This window comes from Lepisosteus oculatus, chromosome 8 (assembly GCF_040954835.1).
Source record: "Lepisosteus oculatus isolate fLepOcu1 chromosome 8, fLepOcu1.hap2, whole genome shotgun sequence".
NCBI lineage: Eukaryota > Metazoa > Chordata > Actinopteri > Semionotiformes > Lepisosteidae > Lepisosteus > Lepisosteus oculatus.
The window spans coordinates 21,939,193-21,963,303 of NC_090703.1; the positions used below are offsets into that span (position 1 = coordinate 21,939,193).

At 41.3% G+C, this 24,111-nt stretch overlaps 1 protein-coding gene across 5 annotated transcripts in view; it reads left to right on the forward strand.

Annotated features, from left to right (window-relative positions):
* Window positions 1-23,438, forward strand: part of plekhh1 (pleckstrin homology domain containing, family H (with MyTH4 domain) member 1) — a 74,073-nt gene extending 50,635 nt beyond the window's left edge. For all 5 annotated transcript variants that reach the window (XM_069193395.1, XM_015351241.2, XM_015351234.2 and 2 more), the window contains 17 exons: window positions 316-402; window positions 751-909; window positions 1,083-1,163; window positions 2,038-2,217; window positions 2,964-3,075; window positions 3,936-4,048; window positions 6,285-6,461; window positions 8,573-8,670; window positions 9,716-9,893; window positions 10,766-10,921; window positions 11,645-11,742; window positions 12,323-12,464; window positions 13,852-13,994; window positions 15,448-15,577; window positions 18,565-18,651; window positions 19,429-19,575; window positions 20,193-23,438. In XM_069193395.1, the coding sequence (XP_069049496.1) occupies window positions 316-402; window positions 751-909; window positions 1,083-1,163; window positions 2,038-2,217; window positions 2,964-3,075; window positions 3,936-4,048; window positions 6,285-6,461; window positions 8,573-8,670; window positions 9,716-9,893; window positions 10,766-10,921; window positions 11,645-11,742; window positions 12,323-12,464; window positions 13,852-13,994; window positions 15,448-15,577; window positions 18,565-18,651; window positions 19,429-19,575; window positions 20,193-20,375 (2,271 nt within the window). In that variant the 3' untranslated portion in view covers window positions 20,376-23,438. The remainder of the gene's footprint in view (window positions 1-315; window positions 403-750; window positions 910-1,082; window positions 1,164-2,037; window positions 2,218-2,963; window positions 3,076-3,935; window positions 4,049-6,284; window positions 6,462-8,572; window positions 8,671-9,715; window positions 9,894-10,765; window positions 10,922-11,644; window positions 11,743-12,322; window positions 12,465-13,851; window positions 13,995-15,447; window positions 15,578-18,564; window positions 18,652-19,428; window positions 19,576-20,192) is intronic.
* Window positions 23,439-24,111: the final 673 nt, after the last annotated feature.

The window sequence follows — 24,111 nt, forward strand, 5'->3', positions numbered from 1 at the left end:
GGCCCTAACCAAATCACTACAATCCCAAGGCACTGACCCCTAAGACTAGAAGCGTTAATCCTGGAGTCCTGTTAAATTCCACTCCGGACTAGAGAAATCTGGTCTAAATTTCCCAAGAATTCAACGGGTGAAGCAATTTTTTCACTTCTCCACCTGATGTGAAGTATGTATGGGGGGAATGTGCTAGATCTGGTTGCCACTCGTTGCCGAGGTGAGGGCTATACTTTAACAATGAGTGTCCAGATAAGGATGAAGATTAAGATGGCTGCTCAGGAGGGCATGTTAATTTTCCTCTGTTTGTGTTCATGTTTTCAGAGCGATGTCATCCGGAAACCTCAGGGGCAGATTGAACTGAATTCTTCGTGCAGGATTGCTCGAGGGGAGGGGGCACAGACATTCCAGGTGAGATCTGTTCTGACCGTACCGTGCCCAAGAAAAATGGAATCTTAATGACTGTAATGAATGAATTTAAAGCTAGAGAATTGTCACAGGATGAGCCATTTGCTTTCTTCTTTGCTTTATTGCCTAGATTTTACTGTGCTCTCTGAGAGAGATACATCACTCCTCCAGTCATTGCTAACTCTCCAGTAAGGCACATTGGAGCTGTCAGCATGCCAATGTTTATCAACTTTAAAGTGGGCATATTGTATGAACATTTTACAATAAGGTTGAAAAGATCAACAAAAAAACAGAAATGGGAAAAATGGGAACTATTATGCTTTTTGTTACACTCCTTTGTTTTCTCCTAAGCTTATCACTGAGAAGAAGACATACTACCTGACAGCAGATTCTCCCAATATTTTGGAGGAGTGGATTCGGGTTCTACAGAACATCCTCAAGGTGCAGGCCGCTAGTCCTGTCGTCATGGAGACTACTGCCAAGCCCACTGTCAGAGGCTGGCTCACCAAGGTGAGAGATTTCAAAAAGTCTTTTTTGTACATTTACGAAATCAAGAGTCTCACTAGTTTCATCTGACCATATAATGAGCTCTGCTTTTCTTTGCTTGAATGTAGAGTTGATGATGTGACAAAACTCTGAGCTGTTCTAAAAAATCTGTGTTATTGTTTATTGTTCTTCAACAGGTGAAACATGGCCACTCTAAACTAGTATGGTGTTCTCTGATTGGGAAAGTGTTTTACTACTACCGCAATCAGGATGATAAGGTGGGAGATCTCTTTAGTGGCTACAGTTATTGGATTGGATAAATTAGTTTGACATGCACTTCTAAAGTTTGTCCAAAGACATTTTTGAATGAAGGCATAATCTGTGATCATGTTTTTCTGTGATTACTTGTTCCATTACCTTTTCTGTTTGTTCCCTGGATCCAAAGTGTCTCCTGTAGAATTTGTTATGAGCTAGTTTCATTTTTTTAGCATGATTATTGGAATTGTAATTGCTTTGCTTCGTTTAGGTTCATTGCCACCATTTGTATCACGCCATGACTAATCCACTTATTTGCCTGTTTGATATTTCAAGATTTGTCATTTAGTTATGTGATTCAATCCATACTGATTTGAGTTTGATTTTCAAAAAACAAATATTTGTTACCCGAAAAACAGCCAAACTGTGATGTTAATTCTGCAGGGGAGGCAGTTCATCATGCAAATCCCATCAATGTTGTGAAAATGCCTTCACAAAGAATGTGATTGGACCAAAATCGCTAATTATTTAGTGCTCATTTTATTAAACACTCCAAAATGGATAACATCTAAACATATGTCTTCATATCATCTGAAAGACTCCAATAAAATTATGTTCCAGATCATTTATCATGAAACTCAAAGCCCAGTACAGTCTTGCAAAAAAAGAGCAAGAATCAGCTTGCGAAACATACAGTACCTAGGCATCACTGTGTGTAAAGAAGCACGTACTGCCTATTGTTTTTTGTCCTGAATAAACTCTTATACGTTAGTCTGCATTTACTTTCCTTTTGAGCTTGCAGACTTTGTGTTTACTGCACCTCACTCCAAAAGCGACCTGCAGTCTAGTCTTTGATTGGTGCCCTGTGCTCTAACGTCCCCGTGTGTCCTGGATCAGTTCCCCCTGGGAAAGCTGCGTGTGAGGGAGGCGCGGGTGGAGGAAGTGGATCGATCCTGTGACTCTGACGAGGACTATGAGGCCGGGGGGCGGGGGTTCCTGTCCTCTCACTACACCCTGGTCATTTACCCCAAGGAGCAAAGCCCCACCTACCTGCTGATCGGCACCAAGCAGGAGAAGGTGGGTGCCCCAGCAGCTGTTCCTTTCTGTTGGAGCAGGGGTCTCCTGCCATGGGCTGGGGGAGCCCCTGTGGAGATAGGAGTTATGGATCAACTAAGTTAAGCTGGAATCTTTAGGGCTGAAGGATATTCTGATTTTTGCTCTGAAAGATCTTTACTTAATTGAACTGAACTAAAGTGCTCCGTATGCTGTTGGTTGTAAATGCTCATCTCTGCAGTCTTCAATTGCATCCCCTGATTTATGTTTCACTGTCCATTCTGAAGAAGAAAAATGGGTAGATTGTATTGGTGCCTTAACAAAAAAATATAACAATACTAATTAATACAACCTGTACAAACTTTTTTTTTACAGTAACATCCCTTATATTTCATGAAATTTTGTTATTTACTGGAAATTGACCTTGACCTATCAAAGCGAATTATAGTGAGTGATTTGAAACATTTTCTGAATGGATGCCTAATGAAGATTAGAACACTACAAACATACTTCTTTTCAAGCTGCCCAGTCATATTGTTGAAGCTGATGCCCTGGCTTCTTTCAAGATCCTGCTTTCAAGATCTTGGTATTAATTAAAGTAATTACTAACTACAGTACCAAAGGGGTTGGATGGGTTCCACTCATTTATAACTGTTCTTATGTTCCAATATATCACCCAGAAGTGGACAAAATGGCTCCTCTTTAGGTCATACAATATGTACACACGGTGAACAGATGGGTGTTCAAGATGTTTCTCTCCTCTCATCCAGGACGCCTGGCTCTACCACCTGACTGTGGCGGCAGGAAGCAGTGGCAACTTGAAGGTTGGCACCGAATGTGAGCAGCTCATTGGGAAACTGCTCGACCGAGATGGGGACCCTGGTAAGCAAACCGCCTTTTGTACTTCGGTCTTCGTCCTCTGACGCAAGGCCTAATGCTTTTTTTGTGTGACTCAATCATTAAAGAGGCTTGTCTGGAACACAAGCCCACGGCCCAGATGGTGCCACTTTTTGAGTCTGATGTGATTGACTGTCTGTGATCGTCTTGTGTGCCTGAACCGTCGGGTGTAGGTCCACCATCCTGTAACCTGACTGGGTGAGCTCTCAGATGCTAAGCAAGGCTGGGCCTGGTGAAGGTTATTGATGGACCTGTTGGTAGCTCTTTCCTTCTGGACCAGAATTTCTAACCCAAAGCTCCAGTATGGTGACTTGAAATATAAAAATAAACCTGTGACCGTTGATGAGTAAAAAAACATTGCGACACTGTAAGGTTATTATGAACATTGTAAGTGAGCAGGTGATTCAAAAAAGTCATTAAACGTCCAGTGAAAACCAGGTGACACAGCAGCCTTACAAGACCAGGAGTGAAAATTGGTTCTGAAAAGTCCAGAAATGGTCTGATTTGTGTGATAAAACTTAAGAAGCAGTAGACCTGATACAGATGATTTGCAGTACTGTATATAAATTATACCCAATAATATGATAGCCCCATCTGTCTGTTTTTCTTAATTTGATGCTGAAGTTTGCAATTTTAAAATGTTTTAACTTCACCAAATAAACAAACATGGTTGCGTGTCTGTAGATCACATTTAGTCTGGTGTGACATTAGATCACTGTAACTCTATGTGTGCCAGAGCAGGGGAAATGTGTTGTGTGGTGGATAAGCTGTGGTAAGAGGTTCAATGATTTCTAATCCAGCTGAGGCCCTGTGAAGAGTGTAATAATGTGCTGTGTGCCCCCCAGACTCCCCGATGTGGAAGCACCCTGTGTTGTGCTACAGTAAGGAGGGTCTGCTGTCCCCACTCACCACACTGCCCTCAGAGGCGCTGCAGACAGAGGCCCTGAAGCTGTTCAAGGTGAGGTCACTTTCTCACAACAGTCCTGCTCTCTGTTTTGACTGAGACTTTCGAAAACTCCTTCAGGGCATGTAGAAACAGTAGGGCAGGCACTTATCTGTACATGTTTACAAGCTTACCCCAATATCCCTCCACAGAGCTTGAGGGAAGGTCATGTACGTTGTCATTACTGATTCACATGCATGCCCTTTCTTCCCACAGAGAAGAATCTATTTCTTTAGTCTGTGAGGAGGACATTGGGTACTTAACCTTTTTTTATTTATTTCACATTTATTTTATTACTAATATAAAATGAATTAGGAAGGCAAAAATGACAGCAGGTTCTGGAAGGATGTCACGTTCGAAACATAACTGGTTTTCAGAATGTGCTGAACGAATCCCAGCATGTTAGTCAGGTTCCTTTACTGCATTATAGAACAGCCATAAAAAGAGTCCTAAGCAGTGGTATCACTAGTTGCCAGAAGCCATATCACTCTGCATCTCAAAACTGGCAGCCCACTGAAGTTAAACAGGTGTGAGCCTAGTCAGTACATCGATGGGATACCTCCTGGGAAGGCAAAGGTTGCTGCTGGAAAAGGTATTAGAGGGACCAGTAGGAGGTGCTTACTCTGCAGTCTGTGTGGATCCTAATGCCCCAGTATAGTGGCGGGGACATTGTACTATAAAAAGGCGCCATCCTTCAGATGAGAGTCCTAAGTCTCTTAGGTCAATAAAAATCCCTGGACGTTTCTTGAAAAGAGTAGGGGTGTTACCTGGCAGTCCTTGCCAAATTTCCCCCTGACCTTTACTAATCATGGCCTCCTAATAATCTCCATTTGTGAACTGGCTTCATCACTCTGCTCTCTTCCCCACTGATAGCTGGGGTGTGGTGAGCTCACTATAAACATGCTGTTCAGATGTGGTTTACAATTGCCCTTTATTGAAGGTAACTGTATTTCAAGAAAGCAGTTTTCTTGTCTGCTCTATAAATGCACTGTTTAAGTCATATGTTCATGTTGTATAAAAAATATGAAAAAAACATGCCTTATTTTGGCAGTCCAATTTACCTGCTTTAAAAATGTTTCCACTATCTTTTCTTCTGAAAATGGTTCTGTTCTCTTTCTTATGCCACATGAATTTATTCGTATTATTTGTTCAGGGCAGGGCACTTTTGTGGCTGTGAGTCCGGGCCTTAAGTCCTAGCTAATGGATGGGAAAAGATGGGTAAAAGGTGGCTTTTTTTCTCCTTCCTGAGACATCTGACAGACCAAAAACTTGAATGGGTATCTCAGAACCTTGAACTTGTCCCAGAAACCACCCCACAGATATCATTCACAGACAGTGTTGACAGTCAGCCAGGCAGCAGGAGATTACAGCAGTGTCTGTTACTCCAATGAGATGTACTTTTCTTCATGTTCTCAGCCACTGCATAATTGCTGTTCGTTGTGATTATGTTTGCAATTCAGTGGATTTCCTATAGTGTAGTAGTGTTAAACCTACAGTGGTTAGAGTTGTGTGTTTGCAAGAGTGTTTAGTTATGCAATATTGGACCAATGTGCTAAAACAAATTAACCAGATTTTCTTACCAGCGCATGAATGCTGAGGAAGAAAGTGAGTTTATTGTTTTTCAGTGGAAAATATAAGAGTATTGCAAAGCCTCACAGATTAATTTGCCTCACAATCTTTTCATTTAGCCAAATATTTACTTTTTAAAACTGAACATGAGGTATTGTTTTTAATTTAAGGGATTTCGGAAAATCTTTTAAAGGGCAAGGGAAATTATTAAAGGATACTTTTTTTACTGATGTTTGTAATCCAGAATTGAATTAAACTTTATGCCAAAGCATGAATACATTGCTTAGTCTTCATATGTCTTTGTGCTATTAAAATCTGCTTTATGCTAGGAAAGACAGGGTAATGTTTGAAATATGAAGTGTCAGTGATGATGGGCTGACCCCTGCTGTCACAAACTGTTAAAGCACTCTAAGAGTGAGAGATTCAAATTTCAAGAGAATGTACAAGAAGGGTAAAGGTTGTTTTCTTTTTCTTTGCCATTTTGGTTTTAATACCATGCCGTATTGATCATTCCAAATGTCATATCCAGTTTTTTCTCAAGGACCTCCGGAATCCAGTTTCAAACAAATACTAGTCTCTCTCCCCATTCAGATACGGATGCAGGGAAGAATGAAAGTTGCATAGGTTCTTCCATTGTGGAATACTCATTTGCCAATGGCAAAAATTACCTTTTCTCTTACAGTCTTGTCAGCTCTTCATCAACGTGCTAGTGGAGTCACCCTCCATTGACTATCACATGTCCCTGGCCCAGAATGCTTTGCAAGTATGCCTGACACACCCAGAGTTACAGAACGAGATCTACTGTCAGCTCATCAAACAGACCAGCCACCGGCAGCCCCAGAACTACTCTCTCATCCAGGTGGGTGCAGGATTAACTGGAAGAGTAGAAGCTCCTCTCGAAACCAGCATCTTCCCTGTCTTTCCGGAAACTTGCTGTAAATGGCTGCTTTAGAAGAAGGAATTTCCTTAAATGTAAATTGAGCCAAGAGGCATACTGTATGCAGTCAAAGACAAAGGCATTTTCCCACTCTGATAAATGAAATAATATTGTAGTATAATTCAATAGAAATCACATTTTGTGTTTTAAATTTAAAGTTATTATAATATACTGTACATCAGAGTCCAATGCAAGGGCTCTGTCCAGCAGGTTGTCTAATTCTATTTATATCTCCAGTTTCTCAAGAACAAGGAAAGGCTGCAGTTTCTCCACTTAAACAAATAATGAGCTCAATTAGGCAATTATGGGCTTAAGTGAAAGGAAAACCACAAACCCTCTAGTCCTCCAGGGCTCGAGTTGTGATCCCTACTTTACGTAACTTAACAAATCTTTCTATGGCTGCCGGGTTTTGAGAATTCCCTTGAGCAGCTCTTCCATTTAAACCTCTTGCTACCTGCAGATTGAGCCCAATAGTCTAGAAGTTGGCGGTTGTGGTCTGAGCTCTGTCACAAGCCAACTTAAATCGGGATTTCCCAAAGCAGCAGGACCAAGCTGACCTACCGCACTGCTGCGTATGTACAGTAGCAGTAAAGCAAAGTTGATTAGCAATTGATGATTTCAAAGTGGGGGGGGTAAAGTTGATTTGGATGAAAAGATAATACGCCGCTAAAAATATGCTGCTGTTTTCTGTTTTGCATTTCAAAACGCTACAAGAGTGAACGCAAACATGCTTCTTAATGACCAATGGGTAATGTGGTTAGTGGCGATCTGTTTTAATATAGGTTTGCATGTGTTTTTGGAACCTTAAAGTAGATGCTATGAACAGGGTTGGTCCTGAGCAGGTTGCTGGAGGGTCAGTTTGTGTTCATACTTCTAGAATTTTTTTTTTATTATTTACAATAGAATCTTTACGAAAGAAAAGTAGAGTTTCTAGAACAAGAGTCCAAATCCTGGTGCTAGAGGCCCAGACACCTGCTGGCTTTCAATCCAGCTGAGCTTAATTACTTAATTAAACTTAATTTTAACTTAATTAAAACCTTAACTGAACTAACAAGCTATTTTATTAGAATGTTTGTATTGTAAGTACAGTATGTTTCTACCCAGAGGTTTGTGATGATATTTTAGCTGTTAAGCAATAGCTTTAAAGTTGACCTCCAATGTGTTTAAGCGCTGAAAACCATTGAAAAAACAGTTTGATTTAATCCTATTATTAAGTTCAATTGTGTAATTGCCTTGTTGAGAGCATCCTGGCATTTAACAAGACAGTTTGGCATGCAAACCTGGGGTTGAAAAGCAAAACCAAACTGTTCAGGATTGTGAAAATGGCAGGATAAATAATTGGGAAACAGCAGCCTCTGCTCTGTGACTTATATCATAGTACAGCAAAGAACATTACAGCTGACTCCACACATCCACTCCATTCTCAATTCATAATACTCGCATCAGGAAGACGATATAGGATACCAAATTCAAATAAAAACATTTATATGAAGTCCTCTGTCCCCTCTGCAATAAAACTACTCAATGAAAGTATGAAAATGTATTCTTCCCTCTACCTATTTTTTTATCCATCTATTTATGTGTCACATGCTGTTATTGTGATTTTATCACAATAAAAGAGATTTTAAAAGAGATTTTATGGGACTCTTATGTTTTGATTGTGTTTTTTGTCCTTCTGTGAGAGCAGCCAAAGACAAATTTCCACAGCGGTGGACAGTAAAATACCTATCTAACTGTGAACTGGGCTGGTATTAAAGCAGAGTGACTGACTGTCAGTCTGACAGTCAAGCAGCCACCAGGCATGTGGTGTATGCTTGACTGATTGACCAGATATTGAGGACACAGGGGCATCTCTATATTCTTGTGCTGGCCCACCAGTCAATATCTCCATGGAGGCCACACACACCTGCCTCATTAGTATGTCCTCGTAGAAGCAGGGCATTCCTACACCACTGTTGCATTTTACTGTGTTGTGATTTGATACCAAAGCCTTCTCTTTTTTGTCATGCCCACACTGTGTGTTATTTTTCCAGGTTTGGCAGCTGCTGTCTGTGTGTGTTGCTCTCTTTCTGCCTCAGCATCACTTCCTCTGGTATTTGAGAGTGTATCTGCAACGCCACGCCGACCCAAGGTATGCTGACAAGGAGGTGGCAGACTCTCTCCTGGCTGTTTTTTTGCTATGAGAACAATTCTAGGGAGCTCAGGATACACAGCACTGGAAATTCACAAATACAGCTACTTTGTCAGGGGCAGTAGGACTCTTTAATTCAGTTTGACTTAAGGTTCTCAGGATTCAAATTATTGTGCAAAAGAAAATATTTTTTTCGGGTTGTCAGACCTGGATTTTGAGAACCCAATTTCCTTTAGAACTAAGGATAACAAAACAAAAGGCAGTTTGGCTCATCTAACCCCTTTAGAAGTCAGTAACTGATTCAGAGATCTCATGTAGCCTTTTCTTGAAGTAAGCTAGGGTATCGGCTTCAACAACATGGCTGTGTATCTTGTTCCAGACTCCCACAACCCTTTGGGTAAAGACTTACCTCATGTCTCAGTTTTAAATGCACTTCCACTTATGTCCTCTGGTTAATGTTTCACTATTGATTCTGAAGACATCCACTGGGTTGACTATGTCAGTGCCTTTGAGGATTTTGAATATTTGCATCATGTCACTTCATAGTCTTTTTTGTTCAAGATTAAAAAGGTTCAGTTCCTTCAGCCTGTTTGTGTAGGACAAGTACTTTAAGTTTTTTTGTTCTATATTCCTCTTACACATTTTTATTAAAGCATTTGAAATATATATTGAGTGAATGTTTTCCTTTTGTGCTTTTAACATTGGGGATTTCATTGAGGCAGTAAAAGGAGAAAAAAAAGGTATTGCCTGAGGATGGTTTGTTGCAGAAAGAGGAATCAAAATTAAAATGGAAATCGAAGAGTTGTGTGTTTGTAGAATGAATTTTAATTTTAAACAAAATGTCAGGACCGAAAGCCACAGCAAACTGTTTTCCAAAGCCTTCTGACCTTCTGAGTACAACTGCATATCCACACTTAAGTGTCAGCCCAATAACAAAGAATAACTAGTGGCCAAGCTGAGTTGAAAACAGTTGTATGAACTGGGTTATTTTTGACTGGCAGCTCTTGGTGACAAGCAGTCTCTCTTTTCTCTTCTGCCATGTTAGGAATGAAGTTGGCAAGTATGCCATCTACTGTCAGAGGTCTGTGGAACGTACGCTTCAGAACGGAGACCGTGAAGCCAAGCCGTCCCGCTTGGAGATCATGTCCATCCTCCTGAGGAACCCTTATCACCACTCGCTGCCTTTCAGCATCCCTGTCCATTTCATGAACTCCACCTACCAGGTACAGTACAATTGGCAGAATGCAGTAGAGCAAGAGCTAGCATCGGTTTGCTCTATACTCCCACAACCCTTTGTGTACAGATGTGTCTTCTGCTTTCAGTTTTAAATGCACCTCCATGTAGTTTCTTCTTGTGCCTCCTGTCTCATGTTTCACGGTTCTTTCAGAAGAAACCCAGTGGGTTGACTTGGTCAGTGCCTTTGAGGATTTTGATTTATCAGATAAGACTGTAGAATAAAATCTTTTTTTTTTAGACTAGGCTGAAAAAGACTTCATAGAAACCTTTCAAATTTTATGAGGGATTTTAAAAGTTACCCACAAAACTCAACACAACTGCCAGGACTGGAATGCACACAGTAATGGAAATTTGTTAGGCTGGAGGGCCTTTTCTTGTCAGAAATCATTGTATTAAATTTCCATAAATTAAAACAGACAGCTTTGATCTCAAGATCAAAATGTCTTTTGCTGTCCTCTGTTGAGCAAAAAGACATATGGTATGGTGGCACAGCCTCTTAGCACCAGGGCCTTGAGTTCAGTTCTGGGTCTGAGGTACTATGTGTGTGGAGTTTGTTTGTTCTCCCCATGAGTACGTGTGTTTCCAGTGGGTGCTCCTGTTTTCTCCCACAGTCCAAAGAAATGTCAATAAGTTAATTGCCTTCTGGGAAAATTGGCCGTAGTTTGAGTGTGTGTGTTTGCATTTCTTTGTGTCCTGCGATGGATTGTGTCCCATCCAGGGTGTATCCTGCCTTACAATCATGGCTTCCCGGGATAGGCGCTACAGCTTCCCCTCTAATCGGAGTTGGATGAAGAAGTTAGAAAATTGATGGGCGGAGTTTGTACAATGATCCCCCTGCAACCCCACCATGTCTCTTCAGGTTGTGGGCTTTGACGGCTCCACCACAGTAGATGAGTTCCTGAACACTCTGAACCAGGAGGCAGGGATGAGGAAGCCGGCACTCTCGGGATTCGCGCTGTTCACGGACGACCCCTCCGGGAAGGACCTGGAGCACTGCCTGCAAGGGAACGTCAAGGTATGGACACGGCGCCTCTCCTTCAACAACACGGGTTTGCTGTGGCTTTAATCTGCACAAACCCAGTGTGAAACCCCGGGTTTACAACTAAAAGGCATTGATCAATGGCAGATGTTCAACCTGAGTTATAAAACACAATGGTCAATGGTCAAATTTATTTTGTATATTATATCTCGAAATAGCGTTTTTCGAAAAGAGTAAGGGTGTAACCCTGGTGCCCTGGCCAAATTTCCCATTGGCCCTTACCAATCATGGCCTTCTAATAATATGAATTGGCTTCATCACTCTGCTCTCCTCCCCACTGATAGCTGATGTGTGGTGAGCGTTCTGGCGCACTATGGCTGCCGTCGCATCATCCAGGTGGATGCTGCACATTGGTGGTGGTGGAGGGGAGTCCCCATTACCTGTAAAGTGCTTTGAGTGGAGTGTCCAGAAAAGCGCTATATAAGTGTAAGCAATTATTATTATTATTATTATTATTATTATTATTATTATTATTGTTATTGTTATTATTATATCCTTATAATGAATCATGTTTGACCAAATACTCTAAACAGACAGTGTGGCAGTTAGTACTGCTGCCTCGCAGCTCTTGTGCGTGTTCACATGGGTGTTTACTGGGTTTTGTCCTTCCTTCTGCAAACCTGCTGGCTCGGTTCGTTGGTGTCTGTACATTGTTTGTTATGCCAAAGTGGTTAGATTTTCTTTTGATCCATGCTGTAGATCTGTGATGTGATTTCAAAGTGGGAGCAGGCATTGAAGGAACTTCACCCAGGAAAATATGAAGGAACCAGGATTGTTCGGCTGACCTATAAGAGCAGGTACACTTATTTGGTGGTTCTCATTCACAGACCCCCTTGTTTGCCTTAATGCATTGCCTGTTTCTACTAAGCAGAATTTTAGTGAAAAAAAATGAATTTTGAAGAACTCGTTGTTAACATTATTTAAATAAATTAATATATTTGTAATATATTATAAATATGGTCAATGCCAGTTTGAAACTGCTATTTTGGAATGCTGAAAGACATCATTCCAATTTGGTTAAAAACTACATTGCAAAAATGGATTTCCAATAAGAAAAGAAACGGCATTTTGCTGTTCATGTACATTATCATAATGCATAGGTAGGATATATCAAAATGTCAAAAAGATAAAAAGCTTATTAAGAGTTATATGTTGTCTTAGCTGTTATTGTTTATTTAGCTGTACATTATGTTGTGAAATGACACACCGCTTTGTACAATACTGCATTATTATTATTTCAATACTCATATTTCCATTTTAGATTGTTATATTTTACATAAGAGGGAAAATCAGGATGAACTTGAAGAAAACTCTCACTGTATTGCTTACTGGGACAAGACAGCACACTATTGAGTGTGATTCATTTGCTCTGCACAGGATGTGTTTCCGTGCCCAGGCCAAAGGGGAGATGGAGCGAGAGCGCCTCCTGCTGGCATATCAGGTCAATGACGAAGTGGTGCACGGCAGGTTCCCTGTCAACAAGGAGCTGGCTCTGGAAATGGCTGCCCTCATGTCCCAGGTGTGGGATTGTTTGTGTATGACAGGACTGCCTAGTCCTGGTCCTGGAGAACTGCTACAGTATGTCTGCAGGCTTTTTGGGGCCCTTTGAAACAGCAACTAAAGAAAAGGGCGAAGCTCCAATTAAGCCAGTAACTGTTTCAGTTCATTAAGAACTAAGAAGAAATAAAAACCTGCAGCCACACTGGGCCTTCAAGATCAAGGAATATGGATGTGTAGTTTAAAAATAACCTGATATACAGTAGTGTGCAATTCATATGCAACACAACTTGTGATACACGAGTAAGCTTTGTACATATTAAAATATATTAACTTACTGTAGGCATTCTAAATTTTTGTCCACTCTTCTTGTGAGATCCTCTGTTATGACTTGCTACAGTATAATGTGATGTTTCTTTCAAGGATATTGAGACGTTTTGTGAAAAATTAACCTCAGTCTAGTTTTTTTTTCTAGGAAGGAACATCTAAATTTGTTAAATTTGTTAAGATACTGTAGTACTCATTGTGATCTTTGATTTGTTTTCTGTTTTGAACAGAACAGCAATTAATCCTCTGTAAAAAATGTTTACTGCTTGTACTTGATTGCATTCTTGGTATGTTCAATTCATCAAAGATTATAATTTAATATTTTGACATTAGATGATGATTTTCAGTTTCATTAGAAAGCTCAAATGGATTGGTTTGGTTTGGATTGGTTTATAAATATGAGAAATCAATGGTACACTAGTACTGCAACAGTTATTGTGCTACCATAATGCCTTACATCAAAATGTCACTTTTGTAACATGCTGTGTGCATAGAACCCTGTTACGGATCTAATGACCAGCCTTTTTTTTGGATTAGGCCAAACAGGGTTTGACAATAGGGTTTACACCTTCAAAAGAACTCCACAGCATGCACGGGAACTCCAGTTAAATCCTCATCTGAAATATAACACCTTCTACAAAACGTTTCCCAACTGCACACTTGGGCATTAGTTTGGAATTTCAGTTCAAAGGGAAGCATACTGCCAAGTGGCGCACCATCATCACTGGCTGCATAACCAGACCAGAGATCTAAAGCTTAGGTTTTATGGTGGTACACTGCATGTGCTGGCAAAGTTGCATGTGTGTTTAGAATGAAACAAGCCTTTTAAAAACTTTTTTGACACTGACTGTAGTTGGTCATGAATTACATGTAAATATCGCTTACAGATGTTTCTCTGAGGAACTTGTCTATCTATGATACTTTCAGTACATTTTACATTTTTCTCAAACTGTTAGCTTACTGGGTTTCTGGGTTTCACTGTGTTAGTGTTTTTCCTTGAAAGGGTTTGTCCATTCTTTCACTGGGCTTCTCTATAAAGATTCTCCCAGGTTCATTAAAGGGGTGGCCATATCTCTCTCCAGGTGGAACATGGAGACCTGGACCGGCCTGTACCTTCTAGCCCTGGGGGTTCCTCACAGGCCAAGATGCAGCAGCTCCTTCTGCAGGCTCTGGACCGGTTCTATCCCCGGCGCTATAGACAGGACTGCACCCCAGAACAGCTCAGGTACCCAAACTCAGAACCCACAGTGGATCTGTCTGATTTTCAGGAGAATTCTAGATGTCTACCCAGTCATCATAAGCACTCAAAACATAGTGTATAATATAGTGTCCCCATCACTATACTGGGGCATTAGGACCCACGCAGACCACAGGGTGAGCATCCCCTACTGGCCCCACTAACACCTCTTCCAGCAGCAGCCTTAGTTTTCCCAGGAGGTCTCCCATCCAAATACTGGCCAGGCTCACACACCCTTAGTTCTAGTAGGTTGCCACTTGTGAACTGCAAGGTGATATTGCTGCTTACCTATGTGCCTGCCTTCAGTGTCATTCCCACCTGTGTCAGATCAGTCAGAAGTCTCAGTAAGTTAAGGAGAGGCTGTGTAAAGCTTTGTGTGCTGAAGGTCTTAGAAACAGCGCCCTTGAAGTAGGATATACAGTATCTGACACTGACTGGTTATGGAAATAGGTTCAATGAAAGTCTAAATTTGCAAGAGGTTAACATAAGTTATCAGCTAGTACTGGAGATGTAGAGCTCGGCTTGAACTAAAATCAGTAGACACTGTGTTTCTGTGGAACCAGGATTAGAAGCATAAATGTGTCTTGGCACCCCACAGTATTTATACTTCCAGTTAAGAGAGAAAAAGCAATTTGAGCAAGGTGCATCCTCAGAAGAATCACATGTTCTTCTTTAGAGTTGGCAGTAGTTTGTTTCTTTTCTTTTTTTTTGCATTGACTGCTTTGCTGTGGAATTTGTTTTGTAGACGGACACTTCACTGTCCACTCTCTTTACACACATTGTAAAACCGTGATGCTACTGGTGTAAAAAGCAGGGGCTGGAGGCTGTGTCTTGTAGATGACGAATGACAAAACAGAAACGAAGCCTTTAAAATGATAGTTTAAAATGTTTAAATATCTGACTTTTGGCAGACAGGTTCTGTTTGGAAGCGATGTCAGTGCAGCCAGCTGGAGGGGAAGACATGTGTGAAACAGCAAGTTCAGCCAGAGGGGAGATCAGCCCTACAAGACAATCGGGAATAGTGAGATCATGCAGAACAGGGATCAGTTTCCAAAGTGCCCTGGAAATCTGAAGGAACACAGTGCCATTGCAGACCTGGCCCGAGTGTCTGTTATTGTACTGAGTTTGAGACAGATTGGCGGTAGCTGCACAGTGCTTGTTAACATCACTGCAGCCTGCCAGACAGTTGCTTGTTCCCGCGATGGAAACAGTGTGTCATCTTCACAGGGGACTTGTTTTTTGGGCGGCTCCTCTTTAGGCAGCCGTGGATGGTGATAAATCACGTATCGTGGGGAACACCAGCGAAAACTGTTAAAGAAATAGGTGCAGATCAGACATGGTCAAAGGTTCGCAGTGGGTGGGTGTGAACAATATGTTAAATGTGCGTTTTGCTTTGAAAATGTCAGAGTTGAGGGAATGTGCTTTTGGATTTGGTTGGCAGGCGGCTGGCTGACAGACTGGCCACAAAGTGGATGGTCCTGCGGGGCTGCAGTGCAGCAGAGTGCGTGCGGATCTACCTGACGGTGGCCCGAAAGTGGTCTCTGTTTGGAGCCAAGCTCTTCACTGCAAAGGTAAACGCCAGCACAGGCGGAAAAGACAGAAATCAGTTTCATTTTCCCCACTTTTAATTTTCTGGCCTTATCAATTAGGACAAAAGGGCGTTAATGCGGCCCTGTGCACTCCTGTTTTTACTCCTGCCAGGATCCTGTTTTCTCACAGCCTCAGACAGACAAGGCAAATTTGTAGTGAATGCAAGTTACATAAAAAAACGTGTTTTCTTTTCATTTCTTTTTGTTGTGTGGTTATTATCGCTGTCAAAGCAGGAACGAGAGGAGTGTGCTGTCACCTGCTTTGATCAGTTGAGTCCTTATAATAATAATAATTAATAATTGCTTACACTTATATAGTGCTTTTATGGACACTCCACTCAAAGCGCTTTACAGGTAATGGGGACTCCCCTCCACCACCACCAATGTGCAGCATCCACCTGGATGATGCGACAGCAGCCGTAGTGCGCCAGAACGCTCACCACACATCAGCTATCAGTGGGGAGGAGAGCAGAGTAATGTAGCCAATTCATAGAGGGGGATTATTAGGAGGCCACGATTGGTAAGGGCCAATTGGAAATTTACACCCCTTATGCAAAGGCAATGTGAAATGGCATGTCAATTCCAGGCTGAAGCTAGAATGAAAACAGCACACAGAATTCTGGCACTGGATTTTACGTACACAAGTGAAAACTACAGGGAAGTTCATTTTAAACAGAGAACAAAAGGTCCTACTGTACTTTACCCATAGGGGTATGGGAATCTGGAAGATGTTATCCACCCATGTTGTTGAAGCCGATACCCTGGCTTCTTGGAAGAAACAGCTAGATGATATTCCTGGGTCATTTAGCTAAGAGCAACCAAATGAGCTAGAGGTTGTCACGGATGTCAGAAGGGACGAACCATGGAGAGGTAGGAGAGCGGAAAAAGACCCATATGCGTAGCGGCGGAACAGGGGATTAGCCTGGGCTCAGCAGTTCAGGAGTCGTATAGAAACCAATGCCCTCAGGCAACGGACGTAGGGCGACCTGGATGCTAGGCAGGTCTCAGGACATCTGAATGTCAATGCTGAGTGAAGGTGAATGAGAGACCTGGAAATATATAGCCCCAGAGAGAGAGATACCACAAGGACAGGAAAGCACAGGAAACTAGGGACAGGACAGAGTAGGAGCGCCCTCTGGCTGCAGAGGGCGTGACAGTACCCCCTCCCCCTTCATGGGGGGCTCCTGACGCCTATACAAATAAGTGAGCTGCACAGCACTAGGGGGAGGAAAAACCTCATTTAACTGAAAGGAAACCTCCGGGAGTCCATGACTGAGAGCTGCCCCCTCCTCCAGGGTATAAACCTTTATTGGGTAGAGGAAGGGGGGTCAGGTAGAGCTCTGGAGGCTTAAAACAAAAAAGACAAGTACAAATATAAACCTGGGAGACCAGGGAAACAAACCACAAAAAACAGATAAGAACCAAAAGTTCCAAGACACACTGGACAGGGGGACCATAGAGAAGGGGAAACCAGGAAGTGAAAAATCAAAACACAAGAATAAAAGCACAAAAACCTGGGAAAAAATACTGCAGACTGGGTAAAGGGCACATTCACATTCTATCACTGATATTGGAGTGGACAACCCGAGGAAAGCCAGGCACACGGCCTGCTCACAGACACGGACGACCGGAGTGATATCCAGCAATAAGAATGGAGGAACGGCGAAAAAGGCTCACCAGACTAACACTGATATCGTCAGAAGACAACCCAAGGAAAGCCAGGCCGCAGCCCGCTCACAGGCATGGATGTCAGGATGGTGTTATCCAGCAATTAGAATGGAAGAGGGAAAAAAGGCTCACCATCCTATCGCTGATATCAGAGTGGACAACCTGAGGAAAGCCAGGCACACGGCCCGCTAACAGGCATGGATGACCGGAATGATATCCAGCTATGCAGACAGGAGGGTCAGCTCAACATTCATTCATGGATGCCGGAAAGACAACCAGAGGAAAGCCAGGCCGCAGCCCACTCACAGGCACAGGAGTCGGAAAAAACATCCCGCAATTAGAATAGGAGAGCTGAGAGGAAAAAAAAGCCCAGAGAAAAAATACTGTGGAAAAACAAAAAGCACCGCTCGCGTGGTCAGTAGGAGGCTCAGCATTCTGTCACGGATGTTGGAAGGGACGAACCGTGGAGAGGCAGGAGAGTGGATAAAGACCCATATGCGTAGCGGCGGAAAGGGGGATTAGCCTGGGCTCAGCAGTTCAGTAGTCGTATAGAAACCTACGCCAGCAGGCAGCGGACGTGGGGCGACCTGGTGCTAGTGGGTCTCAGGACATCCGAACATCAATGCTGAGTGAAGGTGAATGAGAGACCCGGAAATATATAACCCCAGAGAGAGAGACTAGAAGGACAGAAAAGCACAGGAAACTAGGGACAGGACAGAGAAGGAGCGCCCTCTGGCTGCAGAAGGCATGACAGAGGTTCAAATGTCCTCCTCTTATTTGTAAGATTCCTTGTGTTCTTTGCAACAAATATCAGGAAGTTAAGTAGTCCATTTAAGGGGCAGCAATGTTTTCTACTACAATGTTTTAACCCACAAATTCTTGTCGAACTCTACTCTGAGCTTTTTAGCTTAGATTCACTATTAACACACACATGTGGTAATAGTACATAACATTTTTGAACATACACCTATTTCATACATACTGTCAGATAACACTTTATTATTACAATCTCACATGGGGCTACAATTTCCACCTCTTCAGTAAACTGGAAGTATTAATCAACCACAAACTGGGTTTGTATGTTCCTTTATTTGCAGCAGGCTAGCATCTATCACAGCTAAGAAAGCTGTGTGAGAAAACTTTTCCCAGATGTAACCCACAGCAACAAAACTGGACCTCACAATGACCTCATCCGTGAGGTCCCCCATGCTCGGATTGTCCCTCTTTAATCCTCATAAGGCTCAGGCTGAACACACAGAATGAATAATTCTCTCTGATTAAACCTGTCCTTGTCTCTGCAGCCTGTCCCCCCGTCCCCCTTAGAGGTGGCTCCACTCTGGCTGGCCGTGAGCGAGGACGGACTCAGCGTGCTGGAGTATAACACCATGGTGTGGGAAAGACGTCTGTTTATAAGCTGCTTTTTACATTTTGTCTTATTTGTGTCTGACTGGGTAACTTAGGTGTAATTAAAGTAGCGAAACAACATCGTTTAAATCCAGCAGCTTCTCTTTACTAATAGTCTTCATACTTAATTTACTGTATTTAAGCACCTTTTGGTTTCGTCGGGTATATCTGGGTACAGCCAGTCTCAACCTTTTAGTCAATTGTAAAATGTTCAGAATTGTTTAGGCTTTCTTTATTTTCCACTTTTATTCTTTACACATCCATGTATCTCATCATAGGCAGATGAATTAGACCACAGCCACTGTTTGTTGTAGGAATAAAATCTTGGCGTGACATTTTGAGCAGCTGAGTTTGTTTCTATCCATGTGGGTTTAAAAAAAAATTGGACCTCTTCCCCTAAAACAAGCAAAAACAAAAGAAGGAACTGACAGACTTGGATTTGATTGATGCTTCCTTAAAGAGAATTTAAATAGCTGAGGAATAATAAATATTAAGTCTTGCACCACAACTGCAGGAGCTGTGAACTTTCGAGTTACATAGGTTTGGCATTGCATGCTTTTTAAAAATAACCAGAATACAAAATCTGAATCCGTAACAAAGTTTATTTTAATAAGTTGAACTTGAAAAAATAAGTTATTATTTTAATAAGTCTTAATAAAATCTTAATTAGTTCACTAGAATGACGTTTAAGTTAGTGGTTACACATCCGAACTTCTGTACTGCACTGCATCTTTAAAACAATCCTTCTCTTTCTGCTCCAGCACCTGGTGGTGACTTATTCATATCAGTCCGTGGTCACCTTTGGAGGTTGCCATGATGATTTTATGATAGTGGTCAGCCAAGCTAAAGACCGAAACTCTGGAAAGAAAACCCTTGAGAAACTAGTGTTTGCAATGGCAAAGCCTAAGGTAAGTGTGGTTTACCACTGGAGCAAAGAAAACATTTTGCAGAAGTCTCAGAATCTCTACAAAAAACATTGTTATTGTTCCTCAAATAGTCCATGTTTTGTTTGTTTTAAATCTAGATCAGGTTTCATTAACTACACATATCAATGTACTTTATTGAACATTTAGAGGTTTACCCATAGCTATTCTAAGTTACCTGTACTGGAACTATAAAATAAACATATTCTGAACCTTCTTATTTTATTTTTTTAGACTTGTACTGGTGTTTGTGCTGCCATTACATTAACGGTTTCTTCCAATCTTATTTTGCAAGAGAGCATAAAACTGGACTAAAACAATTTCAGGTAGACGTTCTGTAAACCACAGAGGGAATCTTTTCTTAACCCCATTTGAAATTAGTTAAGAATCCTTAGCTAATAATGACTATTAATGTCTTTAACGTTTACTGGCGTGTTCTGTTCATTAATGTTAATAATGTTAAACATTAATTCTTAATGTTTTAATGACAACTAGGCGTTTAGGCTATAGGCTTTCCTTTTGTATTTATTTAATGAGAGTCAGTTATCAGCAGAAAGGGGGTTGCAAGTTCCTCTTTGAGAAACCTTTTTGTCTTCCTCCAGATCCTGGAATTAACTCTTCTGATTGCCAGTTACATCAACTACTGGACCTCCAATCTGCTGTCCTCCTCCCCTCATTCTCCCACTCCTGCCCACGGGACCAAAGGAGAGAAGAGGCTCTGGGACATTGACAACAGACACTTTCCCTCTGTGCCTCGCACTACCAAGGGACCCACGCTGTTGTAAAGAGCTGGTTGCCAGAGCAACCATGTCTGACATAGCAGGAAGTCAGATATGATTCAGTGATAACAACATAGGGACTGCAAATTTCATCTATGTCGTGCAGCCAAAGGAACTCAAGATGTAGTGGGCCACACGAGACATGTCAGGACCAAGAAGGGAGGGCTCTTGAAGGTTTGCAATTGTTGAGAAGTGATTCTTTGAATGGATTTCTCATTGGAGCCAGTGCTATGTTTACATGGGCCCTAACAATCTTGTTACATTAAAGGTCGTAACAAGATTGACCCCATTCTCTTGACATGGTTTGCATTTAGTGGGGTGTTTTTTGGATAATTTTTTTTGGGGGGAAGGAGAAGAGAATTGTATATTTGTCACTTCTGGGGTGATGAGGGGCTAATCTAGGGATCAATTCCTCTGCCTTGTTTCTAATTTGAGGGATTTGGGGTGGAGGATTCACACCTACAAAGATAGGGGGTTCTACCAGTCTATTAACATCAACAGTGTTAATCAGGAGACTTGTTGTGGGGCATCAACATGAGAAGCCATGACCAAATGACCTTTTATACTGTGACTTCTAATACTACCTTGATACCTACATTTCCTGAAAAATTAAGCTGAAAGGGTCTGAACGACAGTTGTCCACTGTCACATGCCCATCACTGATATTTGTTTGTAGGGAATAAATGTAAAATGTAGAAAGGGAGCAATCCTAGTTTGTTACAAGGTCCTTGTATTGAATCACTTTATGTCTTCCCGAAATAAAGACTTATGGAGAATTTCCATCAATGCCGTTGAGATGAATAGGTTCTGTAGTAGGTGCATCGCTAGACACTAACCAGCACATGTACTCCATTCCACTTGCTTCTGACAAATCCCAGACTGAAGTCTTTATTGGGGTCTGTTTCTTTTTTCTTTATTCTTTTTGTTTTGTAAAACAAACGTTGTAGGCCTACCTGATAGAAAAACAGTTCCTTTTGAAGTACAGCCAGTGTAGAAGACAAGCTGATAAGTCATCTTTAATTGGTTGCATGTTCTGTATATATTTTGTGGCGTTGCTTGAAATTCTGTTACACTGGAGTGATTTTGCGGGCGATTCTCAAACGTGAACAATCGAAATGTCAGCGTTCGCTGAAAAACCACTGACTGTTTAAAACCACTGACTTCAGTCATCTCATGTGACTGCCAAGCACCTCGAACACCAAATTATTTGACCACTAGAGACGCTCCACACCTGGGGTTAACTTCTGTTTATACGGAGTTCAACCCATATAGTGTGGAAATATGCACCAGAAGGTGACCATTGCTGTATTAGCAGAAGGCCTAGTTTAGGTAAGCAAGTTATGCAGTGGAACTTTTAAAGATATATAAAACTGCCTTCATATATAAAAGTAACAGAGAAGGAATTCCTTGTGTTAGTTTAAGGTGCTTTGATATTAGTGCTGACCTCAGCCAATGAAAGCAGAGGCCTTTACTTTGCAGTTTATTTTCATCTTTGTGGTCACATGAAAAACCACTAGGTTTGATGTAAAAGCCTTGGGGAGATTTGTAGCTGTTACTGTAACCAACTAAAAGATTTGTTATGTGAGATTTAACTAAGTGCGATCATTGCTGCCTGGAAAAGTCTGTGTGTTTATGTCGGTCCTGGCTGGGACACCTGTCCATCATTGCAGTGCTCTCTACTTTGCACAGGTATCAGGTAGTGATGATGTTATCCACAAAATTGTTTAATGTGTACATTTGTAAAAGAGTGATTTTGAGAAGACTACATTCTTGTCACTCTTCTGATATGATAGTTTTTATTTATCACAGTTATGTTAAAATTGCTATGTGCCTGAGCCAAATCTGGTGTTACGCTGAAAAACATATTGCAAAAAGACATTCACCTTTTAAGACCTTAAAATTATAGTGCGTTCATGCTGTTTGCACATAATAATTAACATGTTCTTAATATAATTAACAGGTTTTTTTTCTGTTGTATATGGTACAAATCAAGATTTAAAAACCAAGTTGCTCATTTCAGACAACTCAAACTTGAAGTAAAACTAACTGCAGATCCTTTAGTTACTAGACAGTATTGATAGCTTAAGGCTATTATTTTACAGACATGCTTGAGTTCTTCCCAAACAGAAAGGTTTTATATTGTATTTGGTTTTGCAGTTGCCTGAAGGGCATTTTTTATTTCAGATAGTCCCAGTTATATTGTAATGTTATACCGTATAGCCACACAGTAAAGATGTGGATGTTAATCTACTATGCACAGCTTAGACTGGCTATACTCTTGTCAATTCATCCTGGCCACATGTGACATCTCATAACATGAGAACAATTCCTACAGAAATTAATAAAACATTTCTGGTGTTTTAGCAGCAGTAAAATAGAAATAGAATTTTTCAGATGTAGAATTATATATTTTTCTGTAAACTGTGTGGAGCATCACTATGTTGTCTACAATGAAAATGCATTAACAGTCGGCCATGTACTGTACACGATCAGATAAAATAGACTATAGTTCTTTTAAAATACCTGCAATAATGCACCGAGGCTTTTCTGAAAAATAGATTGAATAGGATCTTATCTCTTTAACAAAGAAAATCTGTAATGGCTGTGCTGTGACCTGTATTAATGGAACAAAATCAGAGGATCTCATCTCCTTAATGCAGATGCTTACTAAAATTCAAATTAGTTTAGTTTCCTACCTATCAAGAAGCTCCAAGGTCTGTCCAAATCCTATTTGTGTGAAATACTTGAATCTTGTTTGGATCAAACCACTGTCTTTTGTAATGTGGCAAATGGCCCTATTTATTTGCAATTTTTAATTATTGTTTTGCTGTGTTGTAGTGAAAATGTTTAGTTCTGTTGCACAATGTAATAATTAGTGTAAGTTTACTAGAGCATTTTGGTCTCATGAGGTGCTGGATTTTTTTAATATAGCAATAGAATTTATTAACATGACTTGACACTAAAAACAGCTGTATCATATTCTGTAAAATGAGGACGTGTTAAGTCAGGGATGCAATAGATGCTGTGCATGCAACTGAATGTGATGGAATAAATGATTTTGTGCACCATTTTCTTTGTTTGTGTTGACAATTTTTCTATTTACCTGTGTAGAGAAAGCACTGATCATCACACAAAGTCACAAGCAGTAATTATAATTAAGCCTTAAGATCATGAAAAAATGACCATGTGGTGTAGTTTGGTTTTAGTTACTGTACGCGCCTCCACTTCATATTTGCTACTGTGATGTGTCAAATGGGGGCAGCATGTGGCACAGTGGTTAGTATTGCTGCTTGGAAAAGTCTGTGTGTTTATGTCTGTCCTGGATGGGACACCTGTCCATCACAGAGTGTGTCCTGCTTGGCTCCCATTGCTTGCTGGGATAGGCTTCGGCTTCCCTGCAACCCTGAATTGGATAAATGGGTTAGAAAATGGATGGAAGCAGGAGTTAATTGGCTCAGGTTTACAGAGTTGTACATTGCAACATAGCATGGGTAGGAGAGGGCATGCTTTCTTCCAAAACACACCCTTCACAGGATCGTCAGTCAATTTGTGAATGGCAAGCTCATAGGACCTGCTTCAACTGGAAGAGTGGGAGCTCTCAATGATGAGTAGTTTGCTAGCCCAGCAGGTATGGTTGCAGCCAGATCAAGACCACACAATACCAGAAACGGACCATCTCTTGAAGAATCCTGGTGACAGACAATAGCATAGCAGCAGTATTTCCATCTTGTAGCTGGATCTT